The sequence below is a fragment of the Metopolophium dirhodum genome, chromosome 1 (genome assembly GCF_019925205.1).
Source record: "Metopolophium dirhodum isolate CAU chromosome 1, ASM1992520v1, whole genome shotgun sequence".
Taxonomy (NCBI): Eukaryota; Metazoa; Arthropoda; class Insecta; order Hemiptera; family Aphididae; genus Metopolophium; species Metopolophium dirhodum.
The window spans coordinates 130,883,353-130,903,651 of NC_083560.1; the positions used below are offsets into that span (position 1 = coordinate 130,883,353).

Consider the following 20,299-nt stretch of genomic DNA (forward strand, 5'->3'; position numbering starts at 1 on the left):
ATTATAGCATGTAGTTTATGATATTGTTGAGTTGTATGTGGAAGATGTAGTCAATTATAGGCTTAATTGAATTTTGAGTATTAGGATATTAATTTATATTGATGTATTAGTTTTTAACTTGAAATTGAAATAACGTGCATACAATAATTGTTGCTTACTAATTAAATATTTAGTAAAATATTAATTTATTGTTATGAAACACCAATTTTTAACGTAGTTAATAGGCTGTAACATAAAATTGTATTTTTTTTCTGTGTATAGTATAAAAGATAGTACCTTATAATTAGGGCTAGGATTTTGTAGCATTCGCATTTTCTTTCATAGTACTCCAGGACATAGCTAATCAAAAACAAAATTCGATTCATTCATCATAGAGTTGAAATATGCAATTTTGTTATTGCCTTTTTTGAATTTTCTTATGATATTTGTAAATAAATGCTTTTTTGGTACTTTTTTGTCAGTTTATTAGCTTTTCAATTAGTTTTTGTTAATTATACGCATATTTAACATTTTTAGAACAATTACGTACATACTACATACGAGTATTTATCTAAATTATTATTTATTAATTTATTTTAATAATTGTATTATTATATAGTATATACATTTCGTGATTTCGTAGTGAAATATTATCGCCTTATCGTAAACTATTTCTGAAAATAGATTCTTAGATTTTGTCAAAGTGATTACCGAGTGGGGAGTAGTGGTTCGTAATACGTTGACTGTCTGGACTTCAGACGCAATGAGAACGATATTTATTGACTTGTTTACTAGGTCTAAATTTACAATAATATTATTTAGCATTCACTAATTATTATAGGAATTTCTATGGGGGTTTATATTCGAGTGCTAGCGTACGGAATATTGTCGCAACTCGCGGAACCACGATATCAGTAATCGTTAATACGTTATGCCAACAAGTTGTTAATCGTTTTTTCCTGTAAATGCTTGTGGTGTTATACCTACCTAGTTTGTGTTCGAATTTATTTAAAATATTTTTAAAACTTAAAATGCCTAAACCTAAACAATCGTTGGCTTGTCGTTTACGTGCATATTGCGAAATCTGTGACAAAAGTTTCAGGTGAAAAAAAATGTAATACTTCTCAATATGTTGCACGTGATAAACATATGATGGGTATAGAAAAAAGAAATCAACAAAAATTATGTAATACTCAGACTTTATTAAACGGCCCATCGACAGCATCGACATTTAACTACTATCTATGCAAGGCCCTATTATGTTCAAATATAACCACTTTATAAGCTATCTCAACCATCATTTCGAAAATTGTATTGCGTAAGAAATATGTTACAGAATGCTACACACAAACAATTAATAATATAAGAGCATAATATGCATCTGAAAAGAAAATATGGGTATCGATCGACGATACGACAGTTGTAGCTGGTCGTTATGTGGTAAACGTAATAATAGACACCTTAGAAATTGATAGCCAAGGTAAAATATTTCTTTTAAATTCGGAAGTATTAGAATATAAAGCTAACTACTCGACAATAAGTCGATTATTTGATAAGTAGCTTTTAATTATATGGCCTGAAGGGATTAGGCATGAGAATATTTTGTTATTTTTATCGAATGCGGCACCGTATATGGTAAAAGCTGGTAAAACCATTAAAATATTTAATCCTTAAATGGAACACATTACTTGTGTTGTTCACGCATTGCATCGAGTGTGCGAGGAAATTAGATTACAGTTTCCTAAAGTTGACAAGCTAATTTCAAATATAAAAAATATTTTTTTTAAAGCTCCTTCTCGAGTACAAATTTTTCGAAGTATTGCACCAAATATTCCTTTAACTCCAAAGCCCATACTCACAAGGTGGGAAACACAATTTTATTTGATAAAATATTCTATCTAGAATGTAATTTAACATATATAAAATCAAATTTTAGTGCATTAACATGTGCTCTTTTGCGTCTTGAAAAATCCAGTTGTCCTCTGTCCGAGTCAATTGAAATTGTATTGGATGTGCAAAACAAAATTGGAAAGGCCGTACAACTAAAGATGACAGTTTTAGAAAAAAATAACTGAATTTAAGTCAATATGTACTGTCTCTAAAATGTTGAACGGTGAAGAAGTATCAAAATTGGAACTGCCAGAAGATTTAAATCTCGATGATATGACATATTTGAGATTTGCTCCGATAACATCCGTGGACGTGGAGAGATCATTTTCTTCATACAAAGCTTTGCTCACTGATAATCACAGATCATTTATATTTGACAATGAAAGTGTCTATAATAGTACAATGCAACAATAGAAATGCAATTGAATAGTATGTATCTATTAACATTAAATAATATTTAAAATTTTAAGTTTTTTATAATAATTTTTTTAATTCATTTTTGTTTTAGAATGATGGTGTTGAATACAGAATTGTTTTCAAAATATTATAAAATATCAAAGAAATTTAAAATATCTTATTGTCTTATTGAATATTTATATAATAAACACTAAACAGGTACCTAAAATTTAATGAAACCGTTTTTAATTTATTTTTTTCAATATTTATAAATTGTGCTTAGTTGTTCTAAGAATTAATTGGTGTGAACATATAAAAATGTGTTTGATAAATTATTTTTTGATATCAAAAATATTTTTCAGCTAAATTTAAAAATGTTCAAGTCTTTTTAGGTTGCATTTTTCTGGTTAAAATGCTTTTTTTTTTGTAGTATTATTGGCAATTTTTTAATAACTATATTGTAGGTTATTAGTGCTTCATTTTCCTAGCCCTACTTATAATATAGATAATATGTATTAACTAATAATTAATTTAATAAACATTTTTTAGTTGGTTGAATAATTTCTGAAACTAAAGTTGAGGATTATACTGAGCTATCTACTTCTATGCACATGTCTATCGATATGAATCGTTCTGATAGTAATATCTTAAACCTTTAATAATAATTTATCATTATCGGTACCTATTATTAATTTAATTCTTGACATATTAAATTATTTTAATATGCATATCATACTGTTACTTATCAATTGTGTTAAGAATAAATTAATGGTTAGGTTTGACTGGTTTGAGTAGTATTATTCAAGTATAACTAATATTTTATTTTATTTTTTTATTTCAGTTTCTTGCAACGTCATTGACATGTCAATTAAACAGTTTAGAGCTGTTAAACTCAACAATTGACATGGACATAACTCCAACTGACATAACTTTGCAAACACCTAACCTTCTTCAAGAATCACTCAACACAAATGAGTTTTAAATGAAGCAAAAGGTACATAGACAGAAATAAGCATCTCCAGAGTTCAACATTGAACTCCTCGAAAAAAATGATTGTATAATGTTGCTAAAAGTTAGAAACAACGTACTTTGGTAGGTACTAAATAAACGTTGTCTACTGCAAAACAGCGCATCTTAAAAGCTGAACGTCACATGCAAGCCTACGGTAAATCAATAAGTAGATTAAATCAATCCACTCAAAACTTTGTACAATCTCAAATTCGGATGCAACCTCAAAACCTTGTGGTCGCCGATTTACAATTGAAGATTAATTAATTGCTCTATCATAATAAAAACAAAGTACGTTTGCTAGCACGGCCCTTTTTGAAACACTGGAAAATGTTTGCATTAATATTTAGCACGCCATTAGCATGAATTCGCATGACTAACGGCAGAATTTGCACGACATTTTTTATTGGTTAAAAAACCGTTTTAGTGGTGTTACCACTGCGCTAGCCTAGCAGACATTTTGTGATAATTGCGATTTCGATACTGCCAATATTTAGCACGCCATTAAATATTTAAATTAGTAAGTATAGTAAATACATAAATAATATTAAACGCCTAACAATAAATGTATTACAAAAAAATTGGTTCTTATCCTAAAAAAGAATTAACTCTTCAGAGCTGTTTGATAAAATAGTATGCATCAAGTATTGGCAATATATAATCAAAAAAAAAAAAAAATCAAAAAATGTCGATTATGGGCCGGGCTGGCGCAACGGTAAAATCACTCAAACTGTTTTTTAACAAATAAAAAATGTTTTGCAAATTCTGGGGACAGTCGTATGAATTCATGTTAATGGCGTGCTAAATATTGGCTGTATCATCATCGCAATTATCAGAATATTTCTATAATAGGCCGGACTGGCGCAATGGTAAAACCAATAAAACGTTTTTTTAATTAATAAAAATGTCGTGCGAATTCATACTAATGGCGTGCTAAATATTAACAGTATTGAAATCGCAATTATCACAACATTTCTATAATGGGCCAGACTGGTGCAACGATAAAATCACTATAACGGTTTTTTAACCATTAAAAAATGACATGTGAATTCCGGGGACAGTCGTGTGACTTCATGCTAATGACGTACTACATATTTCCATATATATACAGAAGATAACTATATGTTTGCTATTGGGCCAAGATGGTGCAACGTTGCGCCAGCCCGGCCAATTCAATTTTGGGTTTTGCTGTTAAACCAATATCATGCAAATTTTAATTTTAGTCATGCAAATTCATGCTAAATTCCAATATTTCGAAAAAGGCCGGGCTGGCGCAACATACGTAAGCAAAGTGGTAAAGCATATAGAGTACTAGCAAAAACGTTTGAATTACCTTCTCGAAAGTCTATTCTTGATATACTAAAAAAAAATGCCGTTTGAAGCTGGTATCAACGACCATATTTTCGAACATCTTAAATTAGCTGTTAAAAAATTGAAAAAGTTTGATACTGTTCCATTGTTTTTGATGAGATTGCTTTATCTGCATTATTACAATATACTGATGGAAATGCCAAGGTGATTGGATTCAAGAATTTGGGTGGACCACATTGTTTGTCGGATTTTGTTGACAAGGCTCAAGTTTTTATGATAAGAGGTTCTCGCAAAAAGTTCAAACAACAAATTGCTTTTTATTTAACAAATGGTACCATGGATAGTACCAATTTGCGATTATAATTAAAAATATTATAAAGGCTGTTCAATCAACTGGCCTTACTGTTGTATCAACAATTTGTGACCAAGCTTCAACTAATGTTGCTGCAATTAATCGGCTATATAAATAAACCAATGAAAAATATATTAAAGAAGGTAAAGAAAACACAGCATTTGGTTTTGAAATTGAAAATCAAGAAAGATGATAAATGATATATCATCTATATGATGGGCCTCATTTCTTAAAAGGTCTAAGAACAACCTTCTCCAGTCCACTAGCGATATGTTTTATGAATGTTTCAACATGGGTATGACACCAGCTTGCGCTCGGACATACCACCAGTTAAATTTAGTTAATGACGAAGATTTATCGAAGAATTTTTCATCTATTAAACTCTTAGCCACATTTGAACCCCAGATCACGTCAAATCTATACGTTGCATGATGAATGGCGATAAGTTCTACCTAAGCTATTATGTATTATTGATATAAAATTTTTTATATATTATTATTTTTATTAACATTTATAAAAAAAAATCTTAAAAATTGAATATTTCAAATGCCTATAAATAGCTGAAAAATTAATGAAATATTTTGCAAAGAAAATGTCAGTCTAAACAACTGGACAAATTTTCAAGTTATCTTCAACTTATACTTTTTGAATAATAACAAATATTTAAAATCGTTTGAGGATAAATCATTATTTTAAAACTTGTGGATAACCTTGTATTGACGTTTTTAATATATTTTGACATATTTCGTAAAACATTCGTAAAAATTTCAACTTTAAGCACTTATGAAAAATTGCAATAAATAAATAAGCACAATTTATAAAAAACTGTGTTCAATTTTCAATATTTTTTGGGCAACCAAATTTTTTTTAACGTCATTTCAAAAAAAAATACATAGAAAAATCGAAAATTTCAACTATAAATAGCATAATAAAGAAATTTAAAAGTAAATTACCACTCTGCTGTATAGTAGACTGTAAAGTAGTTACTTTTTTTTTTTTTTTTCTAGAAAATTTAATTTTGGAGATAGAATTATTCCAAATATGTACGAAGTACTTAAAAATAAAATCAAAAACTACGAATCTCAAGGGATTGTAATAAAAATAAATGAAGATAATAAAGTAGTGGGCCGTAATTACACCAATTATGAGAAGATCCCATACTATGGATTTTGCAAAGGATATTGTTTTTGTCGACTGACTAGTGGATCCATCAGACAAACACAGTCGTAACATTCTTTTTTGGTTCATCTAAGGTGGGAGGTATATCTTTAGTCATCGTTTTTCATACTAACCAAACCGAAGAGAACTATCTGTCTGCTTTCAAAGTTTTAAAAGAACTAATAGGTTCATCTGGATTTGGTGGACAAAGTGAGCCTACAGTTTTTATGACGGATGATAGTGTGGCGGAAAAAAAAAGCTTTGAAATTATGTTATCTAAATTCAACTTTACTTTTATGCACATTTCATATACTCCAAGCAGTATGGCGATGGCTATGGAGTAGTAAAAATAACATAAATCCAAATGATCGTAAACATTTGATGAATTTGTTTCGGCATGTTTTGTATTCTTCCAACGAAGTTAATTCTGTTTCAGAGAATGAAAAATTAAATAAAGACAAAATTGTACAGAAGTATACAAATTTCAAAAAATACTATAGGAAATTATGGCTAAGAAATCGAGAATGGTATTAATGTTTTCGTTCAATACTAATAACCAGAGGGAATAACACAAATAATATAGTAGAGGCTTCAATTAGAATTTTCAAAGATGTAGTTTTAGAAAGATGCAAAGCTTTTAATATGTGTGCTCTATTTTACTTTATTTGTACAACGTTTGAAAGATATCACAAAACTCGTTTAATCGAATTTGCAAACAAACGCGTAACAAAAACCGAGTCATGTTACTTAACATTTAAATGTCAATAAAATTAATAATAATGAGTTTAATGTTCAATCATCTACTGACAATGAAGTGTTATATAGTATGTTTGCAGACATTAATATGGGCGAATGTATTGATGATCAAGATGGTGCTTTTTGCAAATACCTTTGTGCGGTCAATGAAAAGTTATCTAATATTTCTACGGCGCTAAATATATCTTATAATAATAGAAGTAATTTAGCTTTTATTGCATTAGGAAATCACATAGAGAAGTCATTTTTTGCTGACATGTGTCAAGAAAATATAAAAGATATTGAGGTGAAATTGAAAATCATACTAGCAAAAAAAAACATTGGAAATGGATCACATTTATCGACATCTGATTTTCAACCAAGTTGTTCATGGATGAACGTAGAGGTTAACGAAGAATCAAATATGGATTCTATTTATGATTCTGAAGTATCACATTTAAAACATAATTTTAACTCTATAATTCAATTATTGTGTACAAACAAAGATATTTCTGCTACAAATTTGATAAAGAAAACCAATGTTCAATTAGAAAAGGTAAAGACGACTACTCAGTTATCATCAGTGTTAGTTCAACTTGGTAAGAGAAGTTAAAAAAAAAGTATTCACGTTCGACCCACAGCAATTTCTCGAAAGAAAAAAATATCTGGTTTAAAAGGAGGATCACTTAAAATTCAAGCTGGTCGACCATCAGCCATCGAAATGAAAAACAAAGCCAAAGCCAGCAAAATTAATAGAAGCATTGTGTCGAACATTTCAGCTAACAAACCAAATATAAAATCGCATTAAAATATTATAATTTGTTTTTATAGTTTTTTAACTTTTTTTTTGTTATGGACCATGGTAATTCACTCCCTATAGTATTTGATTTATTATTTATTAAATTATATTAGTTAGAACTAAGAATGATTTATTTATTATGTAGGTTTCATAACGTTTTTATACATAAAATTATTATTTAGGTAACATAAAAATGGTATACATTTATATTATTACATTTTTTATTAAAAAGGGTTGATCCATTTAATTATTATTATAACTATATTACATGTATGTATGTCATTAACACGACATATAGTATATTTTGATTTATTATTATTTTATTATCTATTAAATTATACTAATTAGAATAATACATTTGTAAATAATTCTAAAATGTTCTCACATTACGAACCCTATGTCGATTGAGTGCTGAGGTACTGAGTACGCATAGGTTTTGTAAAATTAATTTCAGTCCGCACTGAATCGCTAGGGTCGGGAAATAAGCGCCCCGGATCATATAGGTAATCATACCAGGTAGGTATCTTTAATAATAAGTCAATTAGGGTGATGTCGCCACCTATGGCCAATACCCCACCTATGGCCAGGTCGTTTTTGTTTACCTTGTAAATAGTATAATATATTCATTAAATTGGCCAGATATATATGCCATTATTCAGTAACTTGAACAAATTCATTTGATAACACGGATTATAATATATTATGTTGTTAGCACTGTAAAAATATTTACCAATTTTATATTATCGTATTTATGCTGTGTTGTTATCATAATTGTTAAGGACTCTTTTTTTATCAATATTTTATTGTTAATGTTCAAATTATTTGTTATTATTTGTTCCTGCGTCATTAGGTAAGTTTTATTCAATTAAATTACGTAAAATTATGTAACAAGGTCTAAAATAAATCCATGTCTCTTGTATTCAAGTGACCATTAATGGAACTCAATTTCTATAAAAATCCACCTATGGCCATACTACGGCTATAGCTGAGAACACCACTGTTACCTTTAATAACCATATCAGTTACTTATATAAATCAATTAAAAAGAAAGTAAGTAACCAATTTGTTTATTTAGGTTATCAAAATGACACCCAAAATAAAAAAAAAGTCCAAGACAACACCCACTACAAAACCTAAACGATTCATGTATTCCCCATCAAAAGTGCAACTAGCATTAAAGGCTGTACATGATGGAATGAGTGAGAACAAAGCTAGTCAGACGTTTAATGTTCCTAGAACCACCTTAAGAAATAAGTTATCTGGAAAATCACCTGAAGAATCAACTGGTCATAGTGGAGTTACATCGGTATTAGGTAAAGAAACAGAACAAATGTTGGTTAAATGGCTCTTATCGTGTAGTCGAATGGGATTGCCAGTAGGTCGTGAGGGTTTGTTAAGTTCTGTTAAAAAGCTTGTTGATGAAACAAACTTAGACACACCATTTTCAAATAATTGTCCAGGGAAAAAATGGTTCTACAGTTTTTTATCTAGACATAAAATTTTATCACAGAAACATTCTGAATATGTAAATCGTGCCAGAGGATCAGTAACAGAAAATAAAATTAGGAACTGGTTCAAAGAAGTTTATGAGGTTCTGGGTGAAAATGCTTCTATACTAGAAGATCCCAGCAGAGTCTTTAATATGGATGAGACTTGTTTTAACTTGGCCCCAAAGGGTGAATTAATTATTGGAGAGAGAGGTAGAAATGTGTATGATGAACATACAAACTCTGATAAAGAAAATGTGACTACACTTTTTGGTACAAATGCCTTAAGAAAATGGGCACCTCCTCTCACAATATTCAAGTATGAAAGGATTCCAGCAACCCTAGTTAAATCTGCACCATCTGGTTGGGGAATCGGAAAATCTGAGACAGGGTGGATGACCTCAGAAACATTTTTTGAATATATGACTAATATATTCTTACCATTCATAAACGAATCAAATATTGTTCGACCAGTAATTGTTTTTTTGGATGGTCACAAGTCACACCTCAGTTTACACTTGAGTAAATTAGTACAAAGCAATTAAACGATAGGGTTTGATCTATAATAATTTTTAATATAAATGTTATAAGTTTTAAACCATTCGGGACTTATTCCAACCTGTATATAACCTGTCGAAATAATGTAAAAAAAATACCTACTATGGATTTGCAATACCAGCAAACTGATTATCAAAGGAAATACCTATCGTAGGTACTTCCTTTTATTCATCAAAAAACAAATACAAATGCTGGTCTCAAAATATTGGAATAAATCGACCATTAAATAACGTCAATAAACGCATACAGTTACGCATAATATTAATAATTTATATTTGTATATCTTACTCAATCCTAACTTTATTCAGTTGCGCTTCTTGATAGATTTTTACTACTCGTTCGTCAAATTGATTTTTTTTAATTTCGTATTCTTGAACTTTATCTTTATGATCGATCACCATCTTATCAATTTCGTCATTCAATAACGAAATTTCTGCTAAACACGATTCATTTTCTTCAAACATTAGTTTCATACGGGTCGTGCGCATCTCATCTTCGTCACAGTTCCAGTACATCTGGTATATCTTGTCACCGACGAGACGGAAAAATGTATCTATCTCGTAATTCAAATCACTGCCACCTTTTGATATCTGATTCGATACATGTATTTGTTAGTTTTTTGTTAGTTATAAACTTTTAGGACTTAGGGGTTATGTATATAAATTATTAAATTATTTGACAATGACTCGTATCTACTTTTAAATTGTGAACGGGGAGATGAATGTATTGATTTTACAATTACAATAATGGGTTCGCCTTTTGGAGCAGAAAACTGAAAAATAATTAGATTTTTCAACTTTGAAAGTGATTGGTGATATCTAGTAGCAAATTGAATCTAGTTGGTACTAGCTACTAGGGAGATAAAAGTAAAAATACCCAGAACTTTTCAAAAGAACCATGTAAAAGAAAATTCAAAATCACGAAAATTTGGTCCATATTTTGTAGCTAAAAATGTATTAATTGGTCAGTTTGTATAGTACGTGGTTCCTCATAAGTAGGTTGTATTGAAACCTAAACATCTAAAAGATAAATAAGAATAGTATTTTTTATAGACATTTTACAAAAATTTCATATTCAAATTTGGACAAAATTTGATACCAATTTAAACGAAGAATAAGTTATATTGATGTAATTTAAGAATATTATTCGTAGGCACTTAAATTTACAATATACATTTATATATTTAATATACACATTGGCATTTTCAAAGTATTTAGATTAAGCTATTACCTATTTATACCTTGAACTTACTATTTACACCCACCTACGGTAAGTTGGTATTGACAGTCTTGTAAAGAATACTTTTAGTTTGTACTAGCTGGTCCCATGCACTTCGTTGCCCGGCAACCAATAAATATTATTAAAATAGCTTCAAAACCCATGGCAACCATTTTTACACAACATTTTCCATTGGAAATCTCAAAATCCCGGGTTGAGCACCACCCGAGGTTAGTTCTCTCCCTTTTTAAATTAGCCTATCTTTTGTCCAGAGGTCTAATCTATCTCTGTACCAAATGATCTCGTGCACTTCGTTGCCCGGCAACCAATAATTATTGTTATGATAGCTTCAAGACTCATGGCAACCATTTATAAACAACAATTTCCATCGGAAATCTCAAGATCCCTGTTTGAGCACCTCCCGGGGTTGGTCCTCTCCCTTTTTAAATTAACCAACCTTCTTCCCAGAGGTCTAATCTATCTATATATCTATATATATATAAATGGCCGTAACACGTTTGGGTACAAATAAATACACCGTTTGGGTACATCATATCTCTAGAAAAATAACACGTTTGGGTACATAGGACATAGGTATCAATATAACATTTAGAAACACCTAGAAAAATAACACTTTAATACTTAATCATTAGTTTTAAATTTTTAGAGCCTATTAGCGTTATCCAGGAGACACCACGAGGAGGTTGGCTCTATTTAGTCTCCCAAAAATATTTAGTATAATGTTTAATTACTTATCACAGTTTTTAAATTATTATTTATTATATTATATACTATTATACCATTATTATTTATTATTTATTATTAACTCTTTGTATATATTACAATTATATAATGTTTTTACCGGTAAATATCGGACCAATTAAGGATAAATATTTTGCAACATCTATATCGACTTTGTATTCCTCAAATTTGTTTAATACATATGTAATATTATCCATGTCTTCTTTTCTTTTTTTGTTTTGCACATTTCGTTTAATGCTACCTATTTTGAGTACGATTCTTCTTGAACTTCTAATAAAATATTTACTATTGCAAAACAATTAGAATGGCAAGTATAAAACTGACTGTTAAAATCTCTATTAAAAGCTTCAGGTCCGTATGTTGTCCTAGGATCCATTGGGCTCACCTGCCCAAAAATGAGGTGGGAATAATCTATTTTCATCAATAAACGTGGCTACAATATAATCCGTAAAATGTTCAACATTGGGTGGTGCATTGGCCATGAGAGATATAAAACCATCATTCACGTCATTAGAAGGTAAATAACTTAGACCGAAAAAACTTTGAAGCCTCTGGTACACAACTGATTTTCCAGCATAGTGCTTATTTAATTCTTTGTCATTTTTAATACGACGAAACCTGACGTCAGAATGACTTAGATTCTCTGATTTTGGACAATTACGTAGTTCTTGTCGTATAAGTTTATTTGGCTTCACGTTAAGATCAGTAGTTGCTTTGCGCTTTAAAACTGACATCACTGTTTGTTTAGTCATGGTTTCTTCAACTAATTCATCATGTTCATTGTTCACTATGTTCACCATTTATTGAAATTACCATTTTTAAATTGGCAGTTAATTTAGCAATGGCAGTGCATTTACGATTCGTGCAACGAAAAACTTTAGTTGTATCTTTGTTTTCTCTAAACTCGATAAATGTATAACTGTTAATCGGAATTGTTATTAAAAAACATCGGAAATGTTCACGTCTATAATTACAAAGAATAAAATAATCTTGCTGATTGAAAATCCAAATCGAAACTGAACATTCAAACGTTGAAACAATTGGTTAGTTTCATAAACCATATCTTAAAATCTATAAAACCGCTTTTTCGCGATAACCTATTGGCAATTAGCATATGTACCCAAACGTGTTATGTGTTTGTGTACTCAAACGTGTTCTACATTTACAGGTAAAAATAATGTAATGTGCTTTGCTCATAAAAATAGCTGATCCCGTGCACTTCGTTGTCCATTAAAAATGCGAACTCTATATGAATAATTCGTTTCACATATTACCATATCAACCATTTATACACAAAAAATTCCATCGGAAATCACAAAATAATATATATTGGGGAAACAGATTAATAAAACGCGCTCTGGTGGAAACAATTTGTACCTCCAATTCGGAATGTATAGATATAGTTTTATATAGGTTATTTTACTTTTTATAATAAATTAATTTTGATATTGAAACTTTATACACTTTTATAGCTAACTGTATACGTTGGTAAGTACATTTTCTACTAATATTATCAAATACATTTAAACACACTTCACTTGAAGCAAAATATATGCGAAATGTCTGAAAAATACATACAATCCCCCGACTCCACGTAGGGGGAAACCCGCCTAACCATCAGTACGATAGGCGTCCATAGCGCTCCCTGTCTTCCCAATAAATGGTTGCTATGGTAATATGGACACACACAGACGGAAATCTCAGAACAATATACGAATGGTTGTCATGGTAATATGGGCACATAGACAGACAGACATGCATACATTCATTTATATATATATAGATTCAGAATACATATTCGAATAAATGAGAATTAAGGTATTCAGATAATAATAATTATTACCTTACAATAAACAAAAATAAATTATCATTTAGTTTATATTTTGCTGGACAGATGCCACTAATGTATTTTTGCCAACTAGATTTTGTACTTCTCCAGTAATTTAAACTCAATCCTGGCTATGCTAATTACATCCAGGGGTGTTATAATATTAAGTTATAATTTTGATTACAAGGAAACATTTTTAAGGCCTATTAAACTGAAAAAAGAAATTAATCGCTTCACTTGCATTGCATGTTTAATATAACAACTTTACTTCCAAATACATCTTTATTAAAAACTACGTATTAAAATCACCAGCATTTGTTGTCTCTGTCTTTGACATGGTAAATTTAAGCTTAGAAGTTCACGTGGAGGTTCGTTAGTTTAAAAATTAAAGTTAATTAAAGTAAGACGTATTATGAAAATTAATGGTTGGAACTAGGGGCCGTGGTTGTGAACGGGTATTAGAATACACGGGTACACGGAGCCCGGATACGCGGGCAAAAAATATATTAAAGCCAGTGTATTTAATATCCGTGTATAATATCCGTGTATACCCGTGTATACATTGTATATTAATTCAGAATTCAGATATTCTTTAATATAAATATTTTTTTTGCTAACTATTCCTAACTCTTTATACGAGTTTTTATAAGATTAAATAGCAGTAATAGCACAACAAGTTAATTATATTAAATACTCATTTATTATAACTATTATAAGTAATTTTTATAGTTATTAGTTATACTTAAAAATTAGTATGATGCATTCGTTTATCGTATAATATTATATAGGCATAAACACTATAAGCTATAAGTATAATAATATATAAGAGAGTAATATTGAAACTGGTTTTAAGATTCAAACATAAATATTCGCAAAGTTATCTTATCGTCAATGTTATTGCATTACATTTATGTACCTACTACCTATGTATGCTTTTTATCTAAACATTTTTGGTGATTTTAAAATTGTTCCATCCATACTGTACCTTATTTGCTTGTGTTCACTATTACTACGTGTCACGTGAAGTGTAGGTCTTGACATTTGTATTATACATATTAAATATTCTTTCTTTGAAAAATGAGTTATTGATCTAAAAGTTGGGTATGGCAATACGGTAAACGCCAAGGTGATAAAGCTTTTTGTGATCTGTGTGACGATAATTCGAACAAAGTGTTTTGTTGTGATGGTGGATCAACGGGATCATTCGGCAGACATTTAAAACTCATACACAATATAAGCAAAAACACTCAAAATCAAAGGTATGTATAAATGCAATTTATTTGTAATAATTCAAATAAAAAATATCGGGACATGTAGTAATCTGTTATTGAGTTGGTTTTCGTAAATCATACACGTATGTAATATACACGTGTAAATATATACATTAGACGTGTTTGTCATAATCCGAGTGCGCGTAATTTTCATTCGATTTAATTTATTTGTATTTAATATGCCGAAAATATTATATAACATTATTATATGGTTTATATTTTTTTAATACGACACACACATTCAATCAGTCCTAATAATAATTACATTAACTTTAACAATAATAATAATTGTAAATTAGGTATATATATAAATTACAATATTATTTATAATACGCTATATCTACATAATATATATTAATCTTATCATTCAACTACTATACCTATAAAATTGATTTAATTAATTGTAATTACTGTTATACTTTAATTTATTTCCTAGTGATGATAATCTTCATGAAGTAGAAGAGTGTAATTTAGTTGATGGTTTAACACAGTGTTCATCGTCATCATCAACTAGTTTATTAAATACCGATTGTTCAGCCTCATCATCAGAATTTCGTGAACCACCCCGTAAACGACGTAGAACTTATATTGGTAAGAACTTTGAAAGAAACCGAATTTGTAGTTCAGAAAGAACAGAAGAAATTCATCAGGCGTTAGCTAAAATGATCGCTATCAATCAAATGCCCTTATTCTTTTGTTCTAGTTCTGGTTTTAAACAATTTATGAGCATAGTCGAACCAAATTATATTATCTGTAAGGAAGGTGCTATCAAACAGAGACTCAAATGATTCAAATCGTCGGTTGAAAATTTAATAAAAAAAGAATTAAAAGATGCCAAAAGTGTAAGTTGTACATCGGACTGTTGGTCATCAATAGCTCAAGAATCGTACATAACAGTTACTGCACATTTTATTGATGACCAGTGGTGCCCCAAAACATACACCTTGACAACTCACAAATTAGAAGATCGTCATACAGCTTCAAATTTATCCGATCACTTAGAAATTACTTTTAATAAATGGGAAATCGACCAAAAAGTTACGGCAGTAGTTACTGACAATGCAAAAAATGTGTTGAATGCAATTAATTTACTGGATAATATTACAAAAAAAAATGATATAACATGTGCTGCACATACATTACAACTTGCTGTCAATAATGCCCTAAAATATGATAAAATAGATAATTTAATTCAATTATGTAGTAAAATTGTTTGTCATTTTAAGCATTCAAATTTAGCTAGTTAATATTTAAAAGATAAGCAAGAACAACTAGGTATGCCAACAGAAAGTTTAATTCAAAGCTGTAAAACCAGATGGAATTCTATATTTATGATGCTTGATCGAATTTATAAAAATAGGTGCCCTATTTCAAATGTTCTTGCTGATCGTTCGTTAACTACAGCAGCGATTGCACACAAATTTGAAGTGTCAGAACACCAATGGACAAATGTAGAAACGCTCATAAAATTGCTTAAGCCTCTACAAATTATGACCACTGTTTTTTGTGGGGAAAAATATTGTTCTAGTTCAATAGTGAGACCTCTTCTAAACGCAGTTATAGAAAAGCATTTAAAGCATAATATAAGTGATGATGAAATAGCTGAACATTTTAAAACCACTGTAATAAGAGAACTTTCAGACCGTTTTAAATTACTGTGGACTGCTTCTAATGTCGTATCTGCTAGGCAAATAGCGTCTTTCCTCGACCCAAGGTTCAAGGACTTAGAGTATGAAACGGTTGATGCAAGAGAGGAAATTCGTTCACGGGTTAAAAATTTGATAAACGAAATGGCTGAAATTAATTGCGATGTGCAAATTAAAACACCTGTAACTAAACATCACGGCGCTCTTGAATTTCTGTTCGGTGATGAGGTAAACCGTAATATAGATGATTCTGACATTCAGTATCAAAATTACTTGGCAGAACCACCGTTAAAATTTGATTTTGATGCACTAGAATGGTGGAAGACGTGTACATCAAAATATCCACTAATTGTTGCTCTGGCAATGAAATATTTAGGGATACCAGCAACGTTAGTTAGTTCTGAAAGATGTTTCTCAACCGCTGGAAACATAGTGACGGCCAAGAGAAGTTGTTTGGCGCCCGAGACGGTAAACATGCTGATTTTTCTTTACCAAAACAAACAATTGTTATAACTTCCTAGATCGTGAGTGATTACTTTATTATTGTTATTTTTTTAATTAATTAATATATATATATATGTCGCATCCACTTGGTGAAATCGCTCATTTCATGAAGTGGATGTCCACTTCATGAAATGTATCCATTTAGTGAAAATGACGTTTTACTACACTATATGGACAATTTGTTGACCTTTTCATGAAGTGGATGAAATTCATTTTATCCACATTCTGTAATATTACTATTTATATATACGAGTATTTTTGATATTGGGTTATTGTACGATTTGCACTAGGTAATTGTGTATAATATGAATGTTGTGCAATAGTCGTTGCCATAACTCTGAACCATGTTAAAATAAATAATAAAATGTAAAATAAAGTTTAAGAAAACTTTTAATTTAATTTTTATACTTCATTATTTATGGTTACCTATATTATATTATTTAATTATTATCATATTATACACAATTACCTAGTGCAAATCGTACAATAACCCAATAACAAAAATACTCGTATATATAAATAGTAATATTACAGAATGTGGAAAAAATTTCATCCACTTCATGAAAAGGTCAACAAATTGTCCATATAGTGTAGTAAAACGTCATTTTCACTAAATGGATACATTTCATGAAGTGGACATCCACTTCATGAAATGAGCGATTTCACTAAGTGGATGCGACATATATATATATAGGTACATGTTTATTATTATTTTGTTATTTAATTATTATGCGGTACAACTTTTTTTGTAAAAAAACGAAATTTAAATTCTTTAGATATTATAATGTAATAAAATACAAGTAAACAAATAAATTCTGTATTATTTTGTATGCCTACTTTTCATTATCAATTATACTTAGGTGCATACACACATTTATTTAATTATTGTAATTTATTAATATTATTGATGATTGTGATTACGAATTTCGAACATATACAAAGAGGTAGTGAACACAATATATTATGATATGTATACTGTCATATTGAGTTCAGAAAGTGGAGCAATCGTAGGTCAGCACTACAAAATAGTGAAATACGATTTTATTTAAATATATGAGTATTTAAGGTCACGGGTATTTTTATAACACGGGCTTTAACCCCGTCATAGGTAAAAACACGGGTATCCGTGTAGTTCATTACACGTGTAATCGCGAACTCGAGTTGGAACATTATCTATGTTTGGATTTTGGTATTCTACGATTATTCATTTTGTGAACGACTTATAATAAGCATTTTTAAATTGTGCTATTTTATATACGCAATACTCGGTAAAAATTTGAATTATCGCTATCGAGTTAGGTTAGGTTAGGTTACCTTACAATTAAGTTTCGTAATAGGCTGATTCATTCTAATTGTTCGAAATTATTTGAAAAATATAGCACACCTACGTCAAATTTCCAATTGATTGTATTTTCAAACTTTGTTATTTAACTAGGAATTCGCTAGTCTTTCACAAACATTTATTTTCGTGAATCGTGTTGCTTTTTCTAATTATACCCGGCTAGTTTTCGTGAATTGCATTGTCTATGTGTGCATTTTAAGGCGCTCTTTTCTTTTTATACTTAGTGCGACCTTCCTGGATTGTTGTATAATACATTATAGTAAACAAACCACTAGAAAAGGTTTACGTGACGTCGATAACAGAGTAAAAAATAAATAAATGAAAAGTATGAACGGCTAGACACATCTTATAAAGAAACGATGACCCCCACACGTTTTTCAATTCCACCTGCGCACCACGCAGGAAGCAATATGTCGTATCATAATTATTTTTGTTCTGTAGTCATTTGGATGTTTACTGGATTAAATAACCACGCCGGTCACATCCTGCTCATGCGCGTACTCACAACAGTATTTTTTTTTAAATATTACAGTAGTATAAGAAAAAATATTTTGACATACCTATTGGAATATATAATATTATAATATACATATGAAATTTTTTATTTAAATTTAATAAAACCAAATTAAGTGTCTATCTAAGTGAGAATACGTTGTCTCATCATCTATGACTCTTTGCCACTGTTAGTAGTAATATAGGTTGACAGATTGTCTTCAAATACAACAATTTATCATTGAATTCAAATTTAACACTTACATTACATTTGTTATATAATATTTACCTGGGACGAGTAAATTTCTTTGCAAATATTTAACACACTTTGGTCTTGGTAGATGTCGACGAACAGCTTGCAAAACTCTAAATAAGTGATATTTTCGCCTTGCTGTTTGAGTTTGACTGACATTTTTAGGGCAGTGTTACCTCTATCATGCTGAGGATGCCGGGTAAAGAAGATCGGCAGAGATAGCTACATCCAAAAAATAAAAAGTGCAATATTATACAGTGAAACCTCGGTATCTCGAAGTCGTAAGGGACCAAAAAAAAAAATTCGACATATCGAAACTTCGAGTTAGCGAGGGCATTTAAAACATAAATAAAATTTGAAATAAGAATGTTTAATTATTTGGAAAAATTTGTATTTATAACATAGAATGTATTTATACATTGCATACATATTATGTATTAGTATTCGTTATTTAGGTAAGTATACATTATTTTCTATGAAAGTAGAAAATCTGTCATTTTTGTTTGTTTTTGTTTAGTATTAGAAGTATTTTCAATAAAACTTGCATACAACGTTGTGTGTATAAGCTCTGTCATTTATCTTATATTTAATAGTCTGGACATTTTAAGGTTCGCTCAAACCGAAGCGGCAGCGGTAGCGGTAGCGAAATTTAATGTCCATACGTTTTAATACGAGTGCACTCACTAGCGCGAAATTAATACCGCGGCGAAAATGTTACCGCAAGATTGAGTGCTATATTTTTATTTTTCGCTGCAGACACTATATTTTTCGCTTACCGCTGCGATAATCAGTTGTAAATTCCCAACTCATATTATTAATATATTTATCAAACACATATCTATTCATCGTAATCGTGCAACTTGAAGTTTGCACCTCGAAGTTGAATCTAACGTCGCACAGTGGCCCAAAATGAAAGTTTGGCGCGTCAAAATTAATAAAAAAAAAGTTGTCTTATAAATATTTTTCTAATGATGAACTGGCTGTCTACAAAATACTGATCACAAAAATAACTTTTTGTATTACCCATATCAAAATAGCTGCAGATAAGAAATGCATTATCGCTAATAAACATGTGAACGTTGTTCATTTATCGAGTAAACGCCGAAAAGAAAGTACCTATTATATTTTTCATAAATTGTTGTGTAATTTTTTTTGTTATATTTTGAAAAATTAATATGGACATGGAAATTGAAGGTAAGTTGTTCAAGTTTGGAAATTGCTACTGTTTTATTTATTTAATTGTATTGCAGTATTAAAATTATTGAATAATTGATGATTTCGTGAATTTAAAGAGCTCTGATTGAAATTGC

General features: G+C 29.9%; 1 protein-coding gene across 1 annotated transcript in view; it reads right to left on the reverse strand.

Moving 5' to 3' along the window:
- Positions 1–20,299, reverse strand: part of LOC132953790 (uncharacterized) — a 39,146-nt gene that overhangs the window by 6,788 nt on the left and 12,059 nt on the right. Inside the window, exons 2-3 of the mRNA XM_061026131.1 lie at positions 19,026–19,211; positions 9,962–10,263 (exon numbers count right to left, since the gene is read on the reverse strand). Coding sequence (XP_060882114.1) covers positions 9,962–10,263; positions 19,026–19,211 — 488 coding nt within the window. The remainder of the gene's footprint in view (positions 1–9,961; positions 10,264–19,025; positions 19,212–20,299) is intronic.